Source organism: Macrobrachium rosenbergii, chromosome 22 (assembly GCF_040412425.1).
Source record: "Macrobrachium rosenbergii isolate ZJJX-2024 chromosome 22, ASM4041242v1, whole genome shotgun sequence".
Classification (NCBI taxonomy): Eukaryota; Metazoa; Arthropoda; class Malacostraca; order Decapoda; family Palaemonidae; genus Macrobrachium; species Macrobrachium rosenbergii.
Genome location: NC_089762.1, coordinates 49,895,891 through 49,920,261, shown reverse-complemented (window position 1 = coordinate 49,920,261; position 24,371 = coordinate 49,895,891). Strand labels below are relative to the sequence as shown.

At 37.3% G+C, this 24,371-nt stretch overlaps 1 protein-coding gene across 4 annotated transcripts in view; it reads right to left on the bottom strand.

The window, feature by feature from the left end:
* Nucleotides 1-24,371, bottom strand: part of Ent2 (Equilibrative nucleoside transporter 2) — a 911,561-nt gene that overhangs the window by 411,996 nt on the left and 475,194 nt on the right. For 3 of the 4 annotated variants that reach the window (XM_067124916.1, XM_067124915.1, XM_067124917.1), the window contains one exon: nt 23,216-24,076. In XM_067124916.1, coding sequence (XP_066981017.1) covers nt 23,216-23,990 — 775 coding nt within the window. In that variant the 5' untranslated portion in view covers nt 23,991-24,076. Of the gene's footprint in view, nt 1-20,698; nt 20,720-23,215; nt 24,077-24,371 lie in introns of all 4 variants that reach the window. The other variant, XM_067124914.1, reaches the window with a different exon arrangement.

The following is a 24,371-nucleotide window of genomic DNA, read 5'->3' as shown; positions in this document are numbered from 1 at the left end:
GGTTGTAGCTTGGGCCGAACTGACGCTGCAAAGAACCTTAAGTAATGCCTACAGTGCACCACGTGGATATCTACACAGACCTTTAAAGGCTGTTGGTATATAATCTATTGTACTCCAGTAAGGCTTCTTGACATAAAAATCTAAATCGTAAAATCTAAGAATCAGATTTTCTATTGTCCAAAGCAATTTTAGACAAAACAAGTAAAAAATGCCCCGAAGTTTCTTCGGCGCAATCGAGTTTTCTGTATACAGTGTATAATGCTATATGAGCCGTGGCCTATAAAGCTTTCAGCCACGCCCGGTGGTGGCCTGTCCTATAGCATTGCCAGACGCACGATTATGGCTAAATTTAACCTTAAATAAAATAAAAGCTACTCACGCTAGAGGGCTGCAATTTGGTAAGTTTGATGATTGAAGGGTGGATGATCAACATACCAAGTTGCAGCCCTCTAACCTCAGAGGTTTTTAAGATCTGAGGGCGGACAGACAAAGCCGGCACAATAATTTTCTCTTACAGAAAACTAAAAAGAACCAAACGCACTCCCACCAAGCCATAAACTTGGTTACAGCCTTTCCGCCGACTGTAGTTGGAGTAATATAGATGACAATATGAAAAAAATTCGGGGAAAAATCGCATCTAAAACCGGTGACAAGTCCTGCCAACAGTAAAAAACCTGCGATAAAAACCCCATCTACCGTCGCAGACTTTTCTGACTAGCAAAGGTATGGCCCTAATGAGGCAATTCCATGACGCATAAAAGGTTCGGGGACTGGACGATAAGGGAAATTTAGAACTGAATAGACCTATCTCTGAGGAACCTATTTCAACCATAAAGGTCTAAAACAGTGAATAAATTTATCTCCGAGGAACATATTTTACCCATAAGGGTCTGAAACGTAGCGAGCGAGTGAATTTTAAACTGATCTCTCAGGATACTTTATTGAAACACTTTCTAGATAAACGGTTGTAATAACTCCCACACAGCCATATCTTAGGCCTAGGTATGCCTTTTGCTTTGAATGAAATATAATAGTTTTTTTTTTACTCTCTCTCTCTCTTTACACAGAGTGAATAATAAGCATCTTGATTTAAACTAATACACGCCGGCTTAAAGGAAATAGACCCATAGAGAAAAATGAAGGAAATTAGTCTCCCATAGGCCGAACTATTTCTCGATCTTTTGAAAGACTGAATGATAAACATCCTCATTTAAACTAATTAACTCATTCTGTCGGCTGAAAGGAAGTAGATTCATAGAGGAAATGAAGGAAATTAGTTGTGCAGAGTAAATGAAAAGGGAGTTTGTATACAGAAAGGAGAGAGATTCCCCACGGCCTGAGTTGTACATCAACTCTGGGGGGGAAAACTTTCGTGAAGGATTTTTCTTCTCCAATTTTCCCTGCCTTGTTTGTTTGTGTTGCTCTCCGCAGCTACAGTCATAAGCCTAAAAGAGAGAGAGAGAGAGAGAGAGAGAGAGAGAGAGAGAGAGAGAGAGAGAGAGAGAGAGAGAGAGAGAGTATCCTCGGAAAAGCAAGATCCATTTCATATTTGAAAGATATTCTGAGTAAACAAAAAATGTCACCATATTACTTTAGTTTCCTGTAAAAGAAATCTGTTGTGCCGGCTTTGTCTGTCCGTCCGCACTTTTTCTGTCCGCCCTCAGATCTTAAAAACAACCGAGGCTAGAGGGCTGCAAATTGGCATGTTGATCATCCACCCTCCAATCATCAAATATACCAAATCGCAGCCGTCTAGCCTCAATAGTTTTCATTTTATTTATGGTTAAATTTAGCCATAATCATGCTTCTGGCAATGATATAGAACAGGCCACCACAGGACCAAGGTTAAAGTTTCATAAGCCACGGCTCATAGCATTATACCGAGACCACCTAAAGATAAATCTATTTTCGGTGACGTTGATTATACGCCGTAGCGGCTGTACAGAAAACTCGATCGCGCCGAAGAAATTCCAGCGCATTTTTTACTTGTTTTATTTTTGTTTTTACATATTACTTCCCACCCCCTTTTCGCCCTCCAGCTATCATCCTCCGAGGCTCAAACCTTTTTGTCCTACCAACGAAAACATTCCGGGACAAAAGGAATTTATTCATTGCGACCTCGGCGACATACCCACCCTCCAAAAAATATATACAAAACAAAAATAAAGATATACATTCACGTGCTGCAAGACCCCTCTATTTCTTTTTTGCTTTCCTTCTCAAAGGATGTTAGCCTGAAGCCGTGCATTATCCTTTCTACATACAAAATCCTTTTTCCTTTACATTGTATAACTAATTTCCTTCATTTTCTCTCTAAAGCTACTTCCTTTCAGCAGACAGAATTAGTTAATTAATTTAAATTTTCTTTGCAGACTTCTAAAGCCATTCAGCAAGTGAAAAAAAAAAATAGAACTTTTGCTTCCTTCAAGTTGGGCACCAATGTTTTTCAAATTTAATTCTATCCCGGTCACCTTTTTTTTTTTTTTTTTACTTCAGTCCCTGAGTACGTAAGGGGAAGTTCCTTGTATGGTTAGCCTCTGACCCCTCGCCCCCAAAAAATTGAAACCGAAAATAGCTTAACGTTTTTCATTTTAGTTGACGCACAACAGTTCTAACGCATTCAATTTACGCCGTCATTCAACAGTGAGACTTTTTTCTGTCCGTCCTCAGAACTTAAAAACTACTGAGGCTAGACGGCTGCAAATTGGAAGGTTGATCATCCACCCTCCAATCATCAAACATACCAAATTGCATCCCTCTAGCCTCATTAGTTTTAATTTTATTTAAAGTTGAAGTTAGCAATGATCAGTCCTCCTGGCAACGATATAGGAAAGGCCACCACCGGGCAATGGTTAAAGTTTCATGGGGCGCGGCTCATACAGCATTATACCGAGACCACCGAAAGATAGATCTATTTTCGGTGGCCTTGATTATACACTGTGCAGAGAACTCGATAGCGCCGAAGAGACTTCGGCGCATTTTTTACTTGTTACAAATACATCACACGGTCTGTTCAAACATAACAGAAAGCATTCATGATCTTACTCCACAAGCCACATGTTTTAGAGGAAAAAAATTGAAAAAGACGAAAGTATATGGGAATATAGGAATGGAAAATAGTTTAAGCCAAAGGTCAAGCACTGGGACCTAAGAGGTCATTCATCGCTGGAAAGGAAAGTGAGAGTAGGAGGTTTGAAAGGTGTAACACGAGGAAAACCTCAAAGAAGTTGCAATTTGAAATAATTGTTAGGAGAGGGTGGAAAGCAAGATGGAAGAAAAAATATGAATGGAGGTACAGTAAAAGGAATGAAGGGGGTTGCAACTAGGGGCCGAAGGGACGCTGCAAAGAACCTTTGGTATTGCCTACAGTGCACCGCATGAGGTGGACTGATGGCACTAACCCCGGAAACAGACTTTAAAAATCCCTATAGTGCACAACTGAGGTACAGTGACATTATTACATCCGTGAGAGAGAGAGAGAGGGAGAGAGAGAGAAACTGACTTATAGTTAGTAAAACTGGCGTCGCAACATCTGTGAGAGAGAGAGAGAGAGAGAGAGAGAGAGAGAGAGAGAGAGAGAGAGAGAGAGAGAGAGAGAGAGAGAGAGAAGAGCAACGCGCCCAACTGTGCCACTGACGATGGCTGCAATATCACCGAGTTTCCTTTTCCTTCCTAAATCACTTTCTCAACTTCCGCCGTCCCTCCAGGCCCAAAGTTCGTCCCCCATCAACACAAGCATCCCAACACAAGAGGAATTCAATATAATGTATCTTCCTCCCCTTGCCTCGTAGGCCTGCCTACCCGCGAGAACAAATAGTATGCATTCCCCCACTTTCTTTTCATTTTTTAAAATATTTTATAAAAAATCTGTATTCTCACAGAGATAAATTTATAATTTGCTTAGCTGGGCAATCGTTCATTTTCCTTCCTTCCCTTCTTCTTGTCCTTTTGCAACTTTTCTTAATTCTTAAGATGTGAAAATGAATTTGTGAATGCCTTTTCTTTTGACCTTTGCTCAAGAAATATTTATAATAAGATTAGTAACAGAAATAAATACTTTTTACTTCACAGATATTATAAAGACTATTTCTCTGAAGCATGAACTGAATGTAATTTTTACTTCACAAAAAAATCATAAAAACCAATCATGTATATTACTCCAATTTGCTGCTTTTAAAATCACTATATTCCGTTCCTCATAAAACCTATTTAGTCTACAAAAAAAAAAAAGGATTTAATGGCTCAATAACTAACCTGTCTATCGCCTATTTAGCATTATTGAATCGGCCATTTAGTATCAATGAAAAAGCATAAAAAGGGATATAGCCTGGGCACACAGTACACTTTCCCATTGATCTATTTACATTCAGAATGCGTTGAATTCAACAAAACAGGTTTCGGGAATCATTCCGCATTTTGACAGGCGCGTTTTTCAGTCGAGTTTTATCCGGGATTTTTCAAAATATCATTAAAGCTTCGTGTTCATGCTCCAGCCTAAATAAAAAGAAGAAAAGTAAAAAAAAAAAGCGCCGAAGTTTCTTCGGGGCAATCTAGTTTTCTGTACAGCAAATAATCAAGGCCACCGAAAATAGATCTATCTTTTGTTGGTCTCGGTATAAGCAAACTTATATATTTCATGCTTGAAAATAAAATGACAAGCAAACTTACATATTTACTATTTGAAAACATATGCTGAACGATGAAGTGATTAGCCAAAATGACAAGCAAAATTACATCTTTCATGCTTGAAAATAAAATGACAAGAAAACTTACATATTTCATATTCGAAAACATAACCTGACAATGAAGTTATTAACCAAAATGGCAACCAAACTTACATCTTTCACGCTTGAAAATAAAATGACACGCAAACTTACATCTTTCACGCTTGAAAGTAAAATGACACGCAATCTTACATCTTTCTCGCTTGAAAATAAAATGACAAGCAAACTTACATCTTTCACAATTAAAAATGACAAGCAAACTTTCATATTTCATGCTTGAAAATAAAATGACAAGCAAACTTACATATTTCATGCTTGAAAATAAAAAGGACAAGCAAACTTAAATATTTCATGCTTGCAAATAAACAAAACAAAACACACTCACACGTTTCATATTTGAAAACATAACCTGAACAACGCGGTTATTACCAAAAAATTACAAGCAAACTCTCATACTTCATGCTTGAAAATAAATAAAACACACATCATTTCATATTTGGAAACATAACCTGAGCAATGAAGTTACTCGCATGCTTCATGCTTGAAAATAAACAAAAACAAACACACACACACATTACATTTGAAAACATAACCTAGCCATGTTTAACCAAGATTTGCAAACACTATTCGGGTCAATAAAACGTAACCTCATATCACGAGCGCTCATCAAATGCATAAAAAAAATAAGTACAATGCGTCATTCAAATTCAAAAGAGCATTCGATAAAATCACAAAGGCCTTTTCAAACGTTTATAACTGTCCAGGAATAGAGCAAATCCCGTGACATAAATTTCAGAACCGTTCCCAGGACTCGGCATCAGAAAATAGGAGACGAATGTGTTTTAATGCAATACATCTGGGAGAAAGTTCTCTTGGCATTTGGCGTCATTCCGAATTCTTTCATTTTAAATGTCTGACTTTGAAATGTCAATATGGTACAAGTTGAATTCGTATCTCAAAACTTGATCCGTACAGTGTAAATGAATGTTATATCTGATACCTGCATAGTGAGAACAATACATACGCAATTTCCTTAAGAATAATACTATAATATATATATATATATATATATATATATATATATATATATATATATATATATATATATATAAATATATATACATTATATATATTATATTATGCATATCTATATTAATTATAATTATATATATTATATTATATATATATATATATAATTATATATATATATATATATATATATATATATATATATATATATATATATATAATATATTATAATATATATATATATATATATTATATATATATACATAGGCTATATATATACATAACTGGCAAAACTAGGTTAACCTAACTCAATGCAGAAACCAACTCTCTCCATTTCAACTGGCCAATAAAATAAAATAAAATAAAAAACAACTCTCTGTCAAATCATAAACCCATGCAAAAAAAAAAAACTTTCCTTTCAAACCCAATAGTAATCCTATCACCACAATCACAAAAGTGCCTTATAAATATAACAAAGTCTCTCTCTCTCTCTCTCTCTCACTGATACGAAACGGGACAGAAGGAGATCCAGCGACAACGGTTGTATACGAGGCTTAAAACAGCTTTTAAAGCTGACGGTTTAACAGCGGGTCCTGGGGTTTTAACATAAAACGTCCGCATCGACCCGCCTGTCTGTCTGTCAGTCTGTCAGTCTGGCACAAAAGCATTGCTTTCAGTCTGACAGAAAAAAAAAAAACCTGGCTGGCCACAAGGTTGCAGTTTTGTATAATATTATGAAACTAGAAAGTAATTTTTGCATCGGCTAGTGGTACTGGATAGCTGTGGTAATGGGAAATCTTTAACTAATAATGGATAATGGATTATTATATATAAATACATATGTACAAACGCATACACGCATGCACATACACATACTGTTTATACATATACACATATATATATACATATATATAATGTATATATAATGTTTATATATATACATGTGTTTAATTATATATATATATATACTGAATATATATGTTTATATATATACATATATAAATTGTATATACATGTATATATATACACAAACATTATAATTATAAACACATATACATACATATATATATATATATATATATATATATATATATATATATATATATATATATATATATATATATATATATGAGCAACAGAAACAAACACCCCTTAATAATCAAATACACTCTACCTCTGGAATACGCTGAAACATGCCCCATTACCGCCACATCTTCCCGAGATAGACTAAACTACAAATCCACTTCCTGCTGTTACTCCGCCGAGCCTTCTCCCGCTGGAGATAGGCCTACGGAAATCCGGTCGTAAATCTCCGTAATTTTATGCCCCGTGTTCCTGAACCTCTCAATATATAGGTAGTAATAGGATATGCGAGAGACTAGCCTAAGTCCCTGATAATCTTTGGCCATGACAGAGGGAATTCTGAGGGTACCAGGATGCTTGATGAGATAGTTTTAATTGTTATCCGAACTAAAAGATCTATTTACAGGAACAAAGGCATGCATAGCAGATATATATATATATATATATATATATATATATATATATATATATATATATATATATATATATAAATATTCATATACATATATGTATATATGTATATAGGCCTATATATATATATATATATATATATATATATATATATATATATATATATATATATATATATATATATATATAATTTACATACTGTATTTATACACACTGTAAAACACATAGCTTACACACCAAGAGAGAGAGAGAGAGAGAGAGAGAGAGAGAGAGAGAGAGAGAGAGAGAGAGAGAGAGAGAGAGACTGACTTACGATGCCACTCCAAATATGATGACTCATCTTTCTCAAAGACCACCAAACATGAAAGCAAGGCTTGTGTTCATCCAAGGCAAGACAAACTTGGAAACGTGAACAAGACTTTATTCTCTCACACTAAATTAAATAAATAAAAATTTAAAATAAAACTGGAAATAGTCATTATTTAACCTTACAATATCTCAGTTCCAGAGGTCCTTTATCCCTCACACCGTTAGACTGTGGAACAGCCTCCCAGAGGATTTGTGCAATTGGAATTTCAGAGGTTCAAGAGAAGGTGCAATGCATTGCTACCCCAATATTATTCTCCTTGCATTTCAATACATTTTTATCTATTTGTTAATTTATGAATTTATTTTTTCTTATTTAATAAAGAGTGCGATCTCTTCTTTCTGTATTTCCCTTCATCTCATCTTTCTTCTTCCTAATAATAATAATAATAATAATAATAATAATAATAATAATACATTATGAATCAATACAAAACGACAGTCAGATATAAGCTTATCGATCGCCCATCCACAAAAAGTTAACCTTTACTAACACCACCTCCCACCCCACCCCACCCCCAGCATCCATGCAGCTTCCACGGTGGTCATCTGGGCATCTGGGCACTACAGATTTCAAAGAAAGGGACCGTGAGGAATTTCCTCCCGCCGCAACCATCAGATTAATTGCGCCGGCGCATAATTATCATTCATGCCGTCGACCATTAGGCTACACGGGGTGAAAACCATGCAATGCGGAGAGGGTTTTCTCCACAAGCAGCAGGAAAGCTTTCACTTCGAGAGAGAGAGAGAGAGAGAGAGAGAGAGAGAGAGAGAGAGAGAGAGAGAGATTCTCTCTAGCGTCATTTCTTCTACAAATTCAATCATCTGTGGTTTAGGGATATACGTAGGCCTAGTTATCTCTTATACCTATTATGGATCGCAAACTAATACTTCCGATCTGGGGTCGAATATACGGGTGAGTACCGCCGCTCCGATGGGCATTCACAAAATGATTTCCGGTGATATGATAATGGATCCATTAACCATTAACCGTAAAAGTGGGCCAATTTCCCTCTTCAGTTTTCAATGTTTACGCTCGTTCGATAAGGGCAAATTTTGGGTTATTACTTATATTCTCCACCACCTTGAGTGTCACACACATATATCAGTTACGCTGATAAGCATCCTAGTCTACGGCTCGTCACTCTGGAGAGAGAGAGAGAGAGAGAGAGAGAGAGAGAGAGAGAGAGAGAGAGAGAGAGAGAGAGAGAGGAATAACCGACACCCCCCAAAAAAAGATTTTTTTTTGATCAGCAAAATTCATTCCCACCCCCACACAAAAAAATTATAAATTTTTTAACAACAAAGTTAACTTAAGCCTACATTAATGCAGCTATATTAAGGTATTCCTGCTTGAATTACGGAAATGGAGCGGGGAGGGAGATTTAAGACTTGGCGGGAACGCACAAGCACGACTGAGCCACATCTCCGAAGCATCGGTTGTTATGTGGTCACTCATTTCTCACGTTTACATAGCACTCGTGTAAACATGGATTATACAAAACATTTCGCTTTTATAATAGTGACGAAAAACACCACAAAATATTGCAACAAAAATAGAACTTTACTTGCAACTACTGTATTGGTCTAAAAGATTATTTGTGGGTTTTGCAATGGAGACGATTTCTTATCAAAGTCACAAGAAATAGGAATGGCCATAGTGAACATAGGCCTAAAAGCAACAACTTTCTTATTAAAACCACAAGAAATAAGAATGGCGATGTAAACATAGGCCTAAAAGCAACAATCTTTTTCTCATTAAAAGCACAAGAAACAGGGATGGCCACAGTGAACATAGGCCTAAAAGCAACATCTCCAAACCATAAAGTAACAAATCATAACCCATGCAATAGCATACTCATGACCATGAGATATCAACAACAGTTGGAAAAATTAAATAAAGAAAAAATAAATAATCGACTGGGAACAAAACGAAGCACGTAGAATGGAGCAATTTCCCTTTCCCACGTGCGACTCTTTTTCTCCCCTTGACATTCAAAGAGCCACGAAGAATCCTTGCAATCCAAATGATTGGAAATTTCTGCCTCTTTTCTCTCCCAAATCCCAATAAGGCAATTGCGATGTCACGAATGTAACGTTAAAGCTTTCCACCCGCACAGCGTCTGTAAACACAGCAGCATGGCCAGTTAAGCCTAGTGAGAATGTCGATTGTTTACAAAGAGAATCGATTGGAAGCCGTAACAAGTCCGTCAGTCATGACAAACACATTTTTGTGGCGATAGGGACGGCTGTAATAACAATTCACCCTACCAGTAATTGCTGGTGTATACGGAAATGGACCGTAAGCCTAATGGATTTAGACCCATACAGAGAAAACTCATTATAGTATTCAAATAATTATCAGCATGCATTATCTTCAGCATGAAAAGCTTACCAAACGTTCAATAAGAGTAATCCACGACCACTTTATACCAAAAGGACTAAAATGCGATTACATTTCTCAGTAACACGCATCTCAAACACTTGGGCTTGGCGTAATTGAAACGCATTCACAAACAAGTTAATGTTATATATTTCTAAGACATCAGCCAGAAGGAATATTTATATCTTAATTTTAAAAATAATTTAAATATTTCAGAAAGAAATTCCAGCTGTTCTTAAATGATGTTTTGTTTTATCAATACCACGTCAATCACTTCTATGTGTATACCAAATTCATCTATAAAAGCATTAACGCTTGATCGTGGAGATGTACCACCAACAAATCTATTAGACACTATAAGTATATCTGAATCTTAACTCAATATATTCAAAACTAGTTAACCGGATTCTCTTTAGAATTTTAAGATGCGAACAGCTGTTGAGAACTCAAAAGTCCTTTTCCTCCCCCAACCTACCCTCTCTCTCTCTCTGGGACTGTGAAAATATAATCTATATATGGGAGGAGTCACTTCAAAGCCATTACTAAGACATGTTTCACCAACAGCTAGTATCCCAATAGACCAAGACCTTAACATTTGCACCCAATGATAAGTCTATTTGCTGCTATTGCCTATTTAAAGTATTCATCAGTATTGCCATTTTTTTTTAATTCACCCATTCAAAGCTTTGCAATTTCTTGAATTCACTGTGATACCAATCGTCGTATTCAGAAATCCTGTCTATTCCTTATCTCTTCCCCCTATCAGAGTTACATGAACTAATTAATGCTTCCCCTTTTGCCAGACATAATGGTTGTAACATTATAATTCTCGTATTTTCTACCAAATTGGGTTCACTTAACATGAAGAGCTCTTGTCCAGCACACAAATGCAAAAACGAAAAATAAGGATAGTATTATACTTCTTGCCGCATTCTATGGGTCTAACAAGAAAAACCGCAACATAAAATGCTGTGGTTACATGCACTTATTTTACCTGCTCAAAATCGAAGTCCTCATGACTTATATGCTTCAAAATTAACTCGGCATTCATGTTGCTTGTATAGATTCCAAACACTGATTAGGCCTAAACTCTATATAATTTCTTACGCCTAACCTCGTTATCACTGACATGATTAATATCGTAAGGTATCGGGATATAATTAAATTTCCAATATACATATAGCCAGACGGGGTGATTATTTCACCAAGCATCTTGTTTCAGTCTTCAGTGCCGTGTGGCTCATTCTGTCTTACAAGAAATTGAATAATGTGAAATTTTACAATGGCACCTGCTTGTCTGTCGCATCGGCCTACACGTACAATGCCAATGATAGGTCTCGCATCAGCCTACACATATAATACAAGATAGGTCTATTAGAGAAATAACCAATTGCTCCGCCAGTCAGCACGTATACATAAATAATCCCAAACGTAATGCTTCTTGTTTGGGTACCAAAGAATTTAAGCTACCATGCTCAAAAAAATGTATGGCCCGTCCACCAAAAAAAAAAAAAAAAAAAACACAGCATACCCGAATAACTTCGGCTATATATCTTCTAAGAAGACATAAAATTTATGGAAAAAATGTTATTAGGCTAAATCAGTGGTTCTCAATTTTTTTCAATGTATGCGCCCCTTTCAAATCAGCAGTCAGTTCTCGCACCCCCAAAATTGCTGCAATAAAAAAGGTTATATATATAATAATAATAATAATAATAATAATAATAATAATAATAATAATAATTTATTTTATTGCTAAAAAATAACATGCGTATTCAAAAATATATTTTGCTTTAATTATCCATAGGCATCCTCGCACCCCTTAGGAAACGGTTAGCAGCCCCTAGGTGCGCGAGCACCCCTGGTTAAATGAACACATGCTCTCATCATCCACAATGCCAATTAGAAAACATCACGATATCCCAGAAAATCATTGTGTATTCCAGACAGTATAGTCAACAAAGAATACTAAGGATGGGGTTATTAGGAAATTATGCTTTTAGGATGCGAGGACGAGCAGGTGTTGGTCATAGGAAATGTATAACAAGTAATACATGAAAAGAAAGTATAGAAAACCCACCACAGGAATTAATACAACATAGGCCTATCGAGTGACCAAACAAATATTTAAGAAGCAGAATTTTCCGTGTAGGCCTATTTACCACAAACATATGTTTAGATACCAAAGGCAAAACAAATACACACATACACACACAAACAGAAATCAATCGCACAGGACGCCAAAAAGACAACCAAACAAAAAAATGAAAGAAAGAAAATCATGGATGATAATCATCTCAGCCCTGGCGATGCTCGCGCCTGAGTCCCGAGTCGACCCCAGGACCATGACAATGAGATTCGGTTGGAATATTAAGAGTGGGCTACTTTGGGGCTACACAAAAGCGTCTTTATACTCATGTTTTCCGTTCTTTGGTCACCAACCCACCCTTCCCCTATCTCATCGCCATAATAGCGACTACCACGCCACTCGATTACGGTACAAGTACGGTACACAGTTCAGAGAATGGAGTACAACTTAACACACTCCGATTCACCGTGAGTTGATATTAGTCCTATTCATGAGGTTTGAGAAGCACAAAAACAAATAGCAACCTTTATTTTTACATTAAAGGTTAATGAAATGCCAACGAAACTTATTCTTACAAAAACATTTCACATAGGCCTATACAACGCACAGACAATTCCGACGCTTCAAAAGTCTACCACTCCATCAAAAAGTCTCTCGCCGAGGAACAAAGACATGTGTCATGCTGAAAAATTGGAAACCCAAACCACAGAAGCCGTGGGACACCGGATAAGGGGCCAACCCGCAATTAAACAAGTCAAAGCAGCCTACTACCCCACGAGGGATGCCCAAAAATCCATCCTACGCTCAAGACACAAACTCCTCTAAAGGATTATATATCCTGGCCAATCTTGCAATTAAGAGCACACGACAGCTTCTCCTCCAACCTTCGTGCAAATACGGCAGGCAAAAGGAGCATTTCCTAAGCTTGGCATACCCTAAACTTATTCCCATGCCCTCCCAACACTCTAAACACCACCAAGGTTACCAACCAGGCAACCTCCGCCACTCCAATAATCTCCCTCTCCGCCGCTATCCCCTTTCCCTACCCGGCACTTTCTATAGCCCACCCCACGGAAGGGGGTGTGGGACCATCAAATCCCGCACCAAGAGACCCGCCCAGTGAAGACTTGTTGCTTTCTCTGAAACCGACAGTAGATGGATACAACGAGAAGCCAAGTGGCAACTTTTGTCTCAGATAAATTACACCAGCGACCTGTCACATGAAATTCTATCCTGGGAGGTATTTACTTACAGAGAAAACAAACGAAGATTTTCCGCTGGATTACATCACAACACCACAATGCGAACTGATGATGAAAATGGTCATAAATCGAGCATGAATGCAAATAAACATTAAACTAAACGATGAAGCTAAATATAGCTCCTTCCACGTACAAAGTCAACAATAGTTTTGCCCCAACGAAAACAAACTGAAAGCGCTGAACTTAGAACTTAATAAGAAAAGAAAAGAGTTTCGTCTTGTTGCGGTTAAATTTAGGACCTAAAATCCTGTTGAGAAAACTGTCCTTTAACCATCTTATTTTTCTTCTTAACATCACAAAATTTCTTCACGGTAATGATTTGACAAGCGCTACATGAAATGTGTCAGGGCCATGGAGTACCTGAATTCTTTTAAACATGTTGGTCCTATTCAGAGGACATCTAACCCAAAGCTTAAGTCCCAGACCTCTACATTTCTAAATGAACGTGTCAAATTAACAAGAGAATGACCTTTCGATTTTAAATAACTGATATATTACATCAACAGGCATAATAAAAAAAATTAATACTGACCCCTCCCCCCAAGTCATTCAACTTACCGTTTAAAAAAGAATTCTATGTTTAGAGCACCAATGTAAACACTGGGCAAACTGTTTTGCTTTAATCCCTCTCAGAAGGCTAACTGTACTAATCTGTGGAATGCTAGTTATTAACAGTCCTCGCCCTAAACCTAATTCGTGTTACCATGGCAACTGCTGTGTATTTACGACAAAAACAATGTAACAACGCCAATTAGCAGAAAAAGGTTGGGTCTAAGCCCAAATTACAGTACAATCACTAGATATCAAAACAATCTTTGTCACTTTTAACATACTTAAATTTTATTTTTTTCTGAAAAAAGTCATAGCTTTGGTAGGCCAAACAAAACCCATAATGGATAAACAATTATTTCTAAACAAATTCACACAATCAGCTACCAAAAAAAAAAAAAACATAACCAGTTACCAGTCAGGTATAGTCTCTAAAAAATTCAAAAGTAATGCTAAACCAAATGTAATTAAAATAATTAGGAGATATAAATAAACAAGATAACCAGAAAAAATTAGTTATTCCGCACTCACAGAATGTTTGGCTGCCAGAACTGACCAAACATTTGAAAGAACCTTATTCTGATTAGTTTCTCGTCTCTACAGGAACATTTTTACATACAGAAAGCTGGGCTAAAACTGGCCTAAGTTCACACGATTTTCGACAAACTTCAGTGCAAAAAATATGAAAAGTTTGCCTGGGTATAAGCCAAAGTTTATCTACAATTAGCCATATATTTAACTTCCCAGCTTCCCCCCAAACCATTTCAGTTATCACCACTTCGCACCAATTTCTAAAACGAACAAGAACAATGCTTTACAAAGTTTACAATGAGACGCTCTGAAAACTTCTGACACGGCGCACCCTGTTTCAAAACTTGCTAGAGAGAGAGAGGCCCGTTCCCAAAACTTTTCTCAAACTCCCTAAAAAAATTCTATACATCAGGTGTTAGTGCACTAAGAAAACTACAGATTAAAATGTTTTTAACTAAACTTACCACTTCCTTGCACATCATAAAATCCTCTTCGTCCCATTGCGATGAATGCAATGTATCACCAACCGCTGAAAATTGGCAAAATCCACGAAAATATTTATTTCTCCTTAGCTACCGCAGGTACACACACCGGTGGGTCGCTTTAGCACACAATCCACAAATCGAGGTGTCATTCATCAAATGTCCCAAACGCAAGTAAACGACAATATAGGAAAGTTATTCACGATGGTTTTCATCCAAAACGTGGCAACAATTAGCACACTTCCAATGGAGCAACTAGCGGGAACATCCCACCTCACTCACAACTACACCAACACTGGCTTAGAGTGACTCCACTCTAAGTTTAACCGATGTGTAAACCGGGAGTGTTTCCACTGTTCCCTTCACGCACACACGAACACACACACACACACACTCACAGAACTCTTAAACCGTATACCCCACATTAACACTGTCGATGCTTACTGATAACTTATTCATATCAGACTGTGAATAACAATAGCCTTGCTAGCAGCTTGACACCAGTTTAAGATAAATCCGTTTGAAGATCGAACACCCGGCGAGGCTGACATTCAAACACGACGTGGCATCCGCCAGAAACAGCTGTAGAAGAAGAACCGCACGTGCATGGGCGTACTGGTGGGGGGCTTCTTCCAGGACCGGTTTGTTTATCTCAATAACAAGGGATGTCTTTCCAACCCCGAGATTGTGTATTTTTTGAATGGACGCGAGGGGGTGTGATAGATTCTAAAGGCTGCATATAAAACAGTAACGTATGAGTGTCTTTATAATATTTACTCGCAGAATGGATTAATAGTGACGATACTTTTTGCTCTTCCTTCGTTTTAATTTTAAATTTGTGATACGATTTAAAAATATCAAAACTTGAGATTTATATACTTCGCAATACAAAGTAGTAACCACTTTTATTCAAAATAACTAAGGTATTAAATGAAATAACACACACACACACACACACACACACACACACACACACACATATATATATATATATATATATATATATATATATATATATATATATATATATATATATATATACATATATACGAAATCAAACATTACATGATAGGTTGTTTTTCTTGCCTCGCAGATGGTAAACTTTACTGAATAATATTATAATTATCCAATGTAGAGCAATTATTTGAAGCTAGCGGCAACCGAACTATTCAATAAATTGCCGTAAAACTAATACAAGCATACACACACATATATATATATAAAATATATATATGAAAACCTTGGGACATTCAACACGAAATTCGAAACATATTTATTGAAATCAGGTGCCACTCGAGGAAAATATGACAAACTGTTACGACAGATAAATGAGGCCCGCTTTGATGTGGACCAGTTGAGGGCCCCAAATATAAACTCGACGAAAAAAAAAAAAAAAAACGTCGCCAAGCCGACGCCTTATCAAACGTGCAATATTTAAAGAGATAACAGAATCAACACCACCGCCCTTCTGATGACAGTTGCTTCGGCAGTGTGAAGAGTTGGTGATAACTGGGGTGGTTAAGTTCTTGCAGCTGGAATGCAAAACGAATGAGTATAAATGCTTTGAGAGATTCGTGTTTTATATATATATATATATATATATATATATATATATATATATATATATATATATATATATATATATATATATATATATATATATATATATATATATATATATATATATATATATATATATATATATATATATATATACAGCGTCCACTTGCTCAGCCAACCATCAGTGCATCAGCATTGGTCACAAGTGTTTACTTAATGGACTTACTTGAGAGTATTTATAGATTAATTGAGCAGTTTGGATCATTTTCCCTTATAGGCTCAAAGTTAACGTTTCCAGATACTTAAGCACTTACGATAATTTTCTCTCTCTAGTCTTTACAAGCCTTGAGAAAATTATTAGACATGTTCGAAAATTATATACAAATATATATATATAATATATATATATATATATATATATATATATATATATATATATATATATACATATATATTCATGTAGTGTCTTACCATACGAAAAATTAAATGAAATTGTCTTTAGGGTAACGTGAATGCAGATCAAAGGTTTATTTAGTCAAAGTCTCATTATCAAATAAAGAAGTCACTGAAATCTGTCAAAATGTCCCGTTATAAAAGAATATCTGAAAAAGTTAATCTAATGGAAAAAGTTCGAGAATGCATATTAATGGGTCACGAATGTTTGGCTAATTATGCAAACGAGTTAAAATGCGACCCTCCTCTCTCTCTCTCTCTCTCTCTCTCTCTCTCTCTCTCTCTCTCTCTCTCTCTCTCAATGTCAAGCTTCTACCGTCTAAAAGGAGAACTCACACGTGTAAAACAACCCATGGGGGGGTAGCGCCGTCAGTCCACCTCATGCGGTGCACTGTAGGCATTACTAAAGGTTCTTTGCAGCGTGCCTTCGGTTCCTAGCTGCAATCCCTTTCGTTCCTTTTATTGTACCTCCTTTCATATTCTCTTTCTTCCATCTTATTTTCCATCCTCTCCTAACAATTGATCCATGGTGCAACTGCTTTGAGGTTTTCCTCCTGTTACACCTTTCAGACCTTTTACTGTCAATTTCCGTTTCAGCGCTGAATGACCTCATAGGTCCCACTGCTTGGCCTTTGGCCTAAATTCTATATCCAGTTCAATACAACGTTCCTGTTCCTTTGTGCGGCTAAAATAAAAGATCATAAATTTAGAGAGAGAGAGAGAGAGAGAGAGAGAGAGAGAGAGAGAGAGAGAATCATAAATTTAGAGAGAGAGAGAGAGAATCATAAATTTAGTAGAGAGAGAGAGAGAGAGAGAGAGAGAGAGAGAGAGAGAGAGAGAGAGAGAGAGAGAGAGAAATAAAACCACATTCCGCCGTGCGATTTATTCGAAGTAATACAAATGGAAATAAAAGTTTGAACACTGTTGCCAAGCGCTGGGAGACACATGGTCATAGCTGACTCAATGGTAAAACGTGGGTGGCTGGGTGGTGCGGAGGAGGGGAGGAGGAGGAGGAGGAGGAGGAGGAGGAGGAGGAGGAGGAGGAGGAGGAGGAGGAGGAGGAGGAGGAGGAGGGATGGGTTGAGGACGCAAAGAAACGAGCTTAAAAGATGACCTTCCTTTTTAATAAGTTGGACTAAAGCAACATCTGTGCAATAATTATCTTCATGGCAACGCCAGAGCAGCAAGTAAGAGCTTTCTACTCCTCTCGAGTTCACAGTGTACATAATAATAATAAATAGGAATGCGGAGTTGGAGAATGTCGCTAAAAACCAGTCGCTTTTTTTTTTTTTAGGCCACTTGAGCGTTCTGTCTGATTTATGAAGATTATAAATATATTCGGTACATGACACTGTCTCCACAATGCGGATACCAGGGTTTATAGATCATCACAGTCGATGCATAGTTGTTACGTGGGGCAGACAAATGCATGTGCATGCTTGCATCTACATATAACTACACTGCAAGCAAATACGGGTATTCACCCCGTTCTGGCGCTTGCGTCCACACGAACTGCATTGCAAGCAAATATGGATATTCATCCCGTCTGGCCCGACCCTTCTCTAAATTTCTGAAGAAAGGGCAGATGGATGCATATGTATGCTTGCATCCACATGAACTGCACTGCAACAAATATGGATATTCACCCCGTTCTGGCCCATCCATTCTCTAGTTTTCTGAAGAAAGGGCAGATGGATGCATATGTATGCTTGCATCCACATGAACTACACTGCAAGCAAAAAAGGATTATGTTTGTACAGCACCATGTTTCTACAGCAACTTTCGTTTGGCTTTCACTACAGTAAGTGATCACATCTAACTTCAATATCTCTCTCTCTCCACTTTATCTCTCGGCTCCTTTCATGTATCAAGTGCATCCAACTCAAAAGTTCCTTTGAAAGGTAAGCCTCACTAATCAGTTAAAATGCCCTAAACACAAGCTGGTACATTTGGCTATGTTATATTATTATAGATTTTTTTTATGACTCTGATGAAACTTTGCAGCTGATTACATTGCAGGTTACCGACTATTTCATCCATACAATTTTTACTTAACTTTTCAGGGTTACAGTACAATATTTTTATTTTTACTCTGCAATTTTTTTTTTAATCAGAATTCCAGGCCCTTTGATGATTTGCGATCTCTGGTCTTCTGAATTTAAAACTATGTCGAAAGTGTTATGCTTCGTATTATCGAATGTACTGTATTTCGTATTTTCACCTAAACCTCATTTGCTACTTTTTAGTTTTCTGTAAAAGAAAACTACTGTGCCGGCTTTGTCTGTCCGTCCGCACTTTTCTGTCCGCCCTCAGATCAGATCTTAAAAACTACCTAGGCTAGAGGGCTGCAAATTGGTATGTTGATCATGAAAGGAGGTACAGTAAAAGGAACGAAAGGGGTTGCAGCTAGGGGCAGAAGGGACGCTGCAAAGAACCTTAAATAATGCCTACAGTGCACCGCTTGTTGAATAATTACCATCATGTAATGTAACTATTCCAAACCTCTCTCTAACACAGGCACAACATTCAACAAGGCGCGCATTCCCCGTAGGGGTAGTGTCATCAGTGCACCTCATGTGGTGCACTGTAGGCATTACTTACGGTTCCTTGCAGCGTGCCTTCGGCCTCTACCCCTTTCGTTCCTTTTACTGTACCTCCTTTCATATTCTCTTTCTTCCATCTTCCTTTCCACCCTCTCCTAACAACTGATTCAAAGTGCAACTGCTTTGAAGTTTTCCTCCTGCTACACCTTTCAAACCTTTCACTGTCAATTTCCGTTTCAGCGCTGAATGACCTCGTAAGTCCCAGTGCTTGACCTCGGGCCTAAATTCTACATTCAATCCAATGGACCGCACGCCAATCTAAAAAGGCAGCAGTAGGCCAAATCTATGCCAATTAATTTTCTGGATGCCTGCGCGCGGATACAACTTATTTATCGTGGGTTTAATTACCTCCAATCATTAGCTGCCGTAATGAACGCCGAGGATAATAACTGTCGAGGACCGAACTAATTAGGTTTCTATGTTAATAACATGACAATCGAACTGAGGATCGTTTGATACTCCCGAGCCTTGTCGTATATTTTTTGTTTAGATCCACTAACAATGTGATTCCGGACTTCGCGGTCACGTGCATGAATGTACTCGCGGCTTAATTAATATTATTGCGTTCGTGCTTTGGTGCCAATTTGCCCGTGCTGTTATTTCTACACGGATGACTCTGTAATTATGTATATTCTGCGCCACATACTGGCGTCTGCTCTAGTAGCGTTTAATAGGGGCGATTATAACTTATCGTAAGGGAGGATAAAGATAAATAAATAAATAATGAGCAGAAGTTTCTTCGGCGCAATCGAGTTTTCTGGAAAGCGTATATAATCAAGGCAACCGAAAATAGATCTATCTTTCGGTGGTGGCCTATCCTATATCGTTGCCAAAGTACGATTATGGATAACTTTAACCTTAAATAAAATCAAAACTACTGAGGCTAGAGGGCCGCAAATTGCTATGTTGATCATCCACCCTCAAATCATCAAACATACCAAATTGCATCCCTCTAGCCTCACTAGTTTTTATTTTATTTAAGGTTAAAGTTAGTCATGATCGTGAGTCTGGCACCGCTAAGCGCCAACAATACATGCCACCACCGGGCCATGGCTGGAAGTTTCGTGGACAGCAGCTCATACAGCATTATACGTTGTACAGAAAACTCGATTTCACCGAAGAAACTTCGGCGCATTTTTTACTTGTTCTTATCTAATTGCAAAAACCACCTACCTTTAATCTTCCGTAAGACAGCTGATGGGTGAGAGAAGGAAAAAAATACACTATTAAAATGCTTCTTGTAATCAATGCGACAGTCTCATTTTTGGAACCTGCCTGGGGATGGGTGTTGAGAGAGAGAGAGAGAGAGAGAGAGAGAGAGAGAGAGAGAGAGAGAGAGAGAGAGAGAGAGAGAGAGAGAGAGAGAGCTATCACATAAGCCTTTGAATGTGTGCAATGTATGTGAACTAATTAGCGGTGTTTATGCGAAAGTTCTACAATGGTGAATTTAGAGACAGCAGTGACACGTATTTAGAAGAATTACTTTACAATGAGCAACATAAATCCTGTATGTTCATGCAGTAACTGCAAGCATTACAATTTACAAAAGCAATACAATCTTAATAAAGTTTAAGACAACAATACATTTTTTAAATAAATCTCATATATATATATATATATATATATATATATATATATATATATATATATATATATATATATATTTATATATATTATATATATATTATATATATATATGTATATATACAGTATATATATATATATGTATATATATATATATATATATATATATAAATATAATATATATATATATATATATATATATATATATATAATATATATATATATATGTATATATACAGTAATATATCCCGTTCTATAATACCAAAGACAGTGTCTAGGTATCTCTTAGTCACTTTACCTTAAAAACATATCATGAATATCTTATATAAAAACACTTCCTTTTATACAATTGCATGGCGGATGACGGAAGTTGCCTACATAAACACTTATTATTGTTAGAAGCAGCAATAACGCCGAGATTCCCAAACCTATCACAATAATCATTACTGTTGATGGTAACAAGGATGGTAAACGTTTCAGTATCTTTAAGAATTATATGTAAACATCTCAAAATGGCCTCTATGAATGTGAAACCTTGATCATTGCTAACTAAAACGCAAGAAACGAAACGCATGATAGGCTTTCCGATAAATATACATAGCCCAGGCCTCATTAGCCATGCAAACACTAGTCTACAAGCTTTCAATATATTTCAGATATTTGACAATATAATAACGATAAAAACTGGGTGCCTATTATTCTCTTGTAATTCATTAGCCTATGGCAAGTGCTGAAAGTTTTATTGTATTTACAAAATACCAAATTAAATGTCGAATTACCTCGAAAAAGTGTGTCATTGACAGATGAGTTTGATGCCTCTAAGCACAAAGATAATTTACACCGTCTACGAAAAATCCACCCAGGGTTTTTCTCAATGTATTCATTAACTTATGAGGGTCGATACCCATTACACAAGGATATCTACACATGTAATTGAAAAACTTCGCCTAATTTCCTCAAGGGCATCCCATTAACAAATGGGTATCCCTTACACAAAGGTATTCACGATGGAAGAGTGAACGAAAATTTCTTTCGTTAGCCATATCGCCCCGTTTTCTTCGGCCGTTGAATTATTCTGAAAGAACGGATTTGAACGCTGACTAAACCAAAATGGACCCCCTCCATATACTTGCTCTAAAGCAATATTATTTCAAAGACTAAACCAACTGCTACTCTTCCAAATATCTATTTCATTCAAACAATTAATCGTTCGTGCTTTAACAACTATCGATAACAAATCTGTACGTAAGGTAGCTTAACAGGTCTGTCTGAACGATAACTTTTTAAAGAGATCGAAGATTATGCAATTAAAAATTACTATGACCTACTGTGCATTGCAAAATTCCCATTCATTTTGGAATTATATAAATCATATTTCAAGCACTCTTGATAAACTAAGTCTTTCAAAATGATAAATAACTTTGCAATACTCGAATCCCAGAATAAAGTTCCTGGCAGCGACCATACATCAAGATGTTTCACAAGAAACATTTCACATTGTAATATATATATATATATATATATATATATATATATATATATATATATATATATATATATATATATATATATATATGTATATAGTTCTACCAAAGGCCTAGATAATATAAATAAACAGTAAGATGTCTCAATACAAACATTTCATCTGTATATAAAGCATATGTATTATGTATATTATATATATATATATATATATATATATATATATATATATATATATATATATATATATATATATATATATATATACATTTCAGAAAAACTTAAAAAAACGATATTTGGTATAATTCCACACAAATACTAGTTCCTATTTTTTGTTCATCAAATCGCCCACCTTCAGACAGTTAATTTAAGATTAAAAGCTACCGACGATTTATTAAAAATTGAAATTTTATAAACAGAGAAAAAATAAACATGCAAGCAAAAGGATTTTAGATTGCACGAGCTCTCCGACAGCCCTGCAATTTATACAGATTTTTTTAAAACGTGTTTAAAGCAAATGCTACTTGTTTATTACGCACAAGGTTGAGATTACAGAAGATTACAGAGTTCAAAGAGAATCTCCCTTTACAGAAGATTACGGAGTTCAAAGAGAATCTCCCTTACCTTTGGTATATGTAGAGCCATTGGCCTGATATGTATACGGCGACCTGTCCCTGGGCAGTAGAGCTTCGTTTTCCGGATACCGGTAATTCTCGTACCCTCGGATACTTCCCTCCCGGTATCCGGATCCGCTACCGTCCGTGGTGTAGCCGTCCCGCGGATCGGAGTCCAAAGCCGGGCGGTACCCCCCTCGGTAATCGTAGTGGTAGTCTTCGGCGGTCCTGTACCGCGGCCTGGGGCTCGTGCTGTACCGTTGCTGGCCCTGGTAGTCTCGCTCCCGCCTTCTGCTGAAGTCCCGCGGCCCCGTCGAGTAGTCCCTAGCACCCTCGCTGTAGTCCCTAGCACCATCTGAGTAGTCTTTAGCACCAATGTGACGATTCCTGGGGCTGCCCTGGTGGTGGTGGTGGTGGTGTTGTTCCCGCATCCCGCTGTGGTAGTCCGGGGGTTCGTGGCGGTAGTCCCTGGGTTGGTGGAAGTCCCTGGGGCCGTTCTGGTACCGAATGGGGCCGTTCTGGTAGTCCCTGACGTCCCCCTGGTAGCTCCTGGGGCTGTCGTTGGAATCCCTGCTGGAGCTGTGGTAGTCTCTGTTGAGCGATCGCATGGGGTAGTCCCTGGGGGCCGTGGGGTAGCTGTGGTAGTCTTGGGTGTAGCTGTTGTAGCTGGGGGGGTAGTTCTGGGAGTAGGTGGAGGAGTCGGTGCGGATGTCGTCGTCTGGGTAGCTGCCGACGGCGTCGCTGTAGTAGTTCATGGTGGATCTGATGCCCCGGGACTTCTTCATGGATGAGTGATAAGGAGGGGGAAGGGGGGTGGGGGAGTAGTGGACTGGGGAAGCCACCTTTATCCCCTCTTCTAAGACTTCATTTTCTGAAAGGAGAGAAAAGGAAAATTGTAGAATACGTTTCAAGTCTTACTCTATACTGTAAAGTTTAACAGTGACATTATACAGACTGATCTTTGATTCACAAGCATTGAACACTATACATGTATAAAAATAAAAAAGCCCATGGCAGTAAATAAATGGGGGTCAGAAAAACAGTTATATTTAGTTTTATAAAGCTTATATAAATATAAGAATGGACGAATTCCATGCATAATTATGCACGACAGACCCCTTTAGTACCTAGTCTGAAATACCTTCAACTGCGTAGAAGTTACTGAC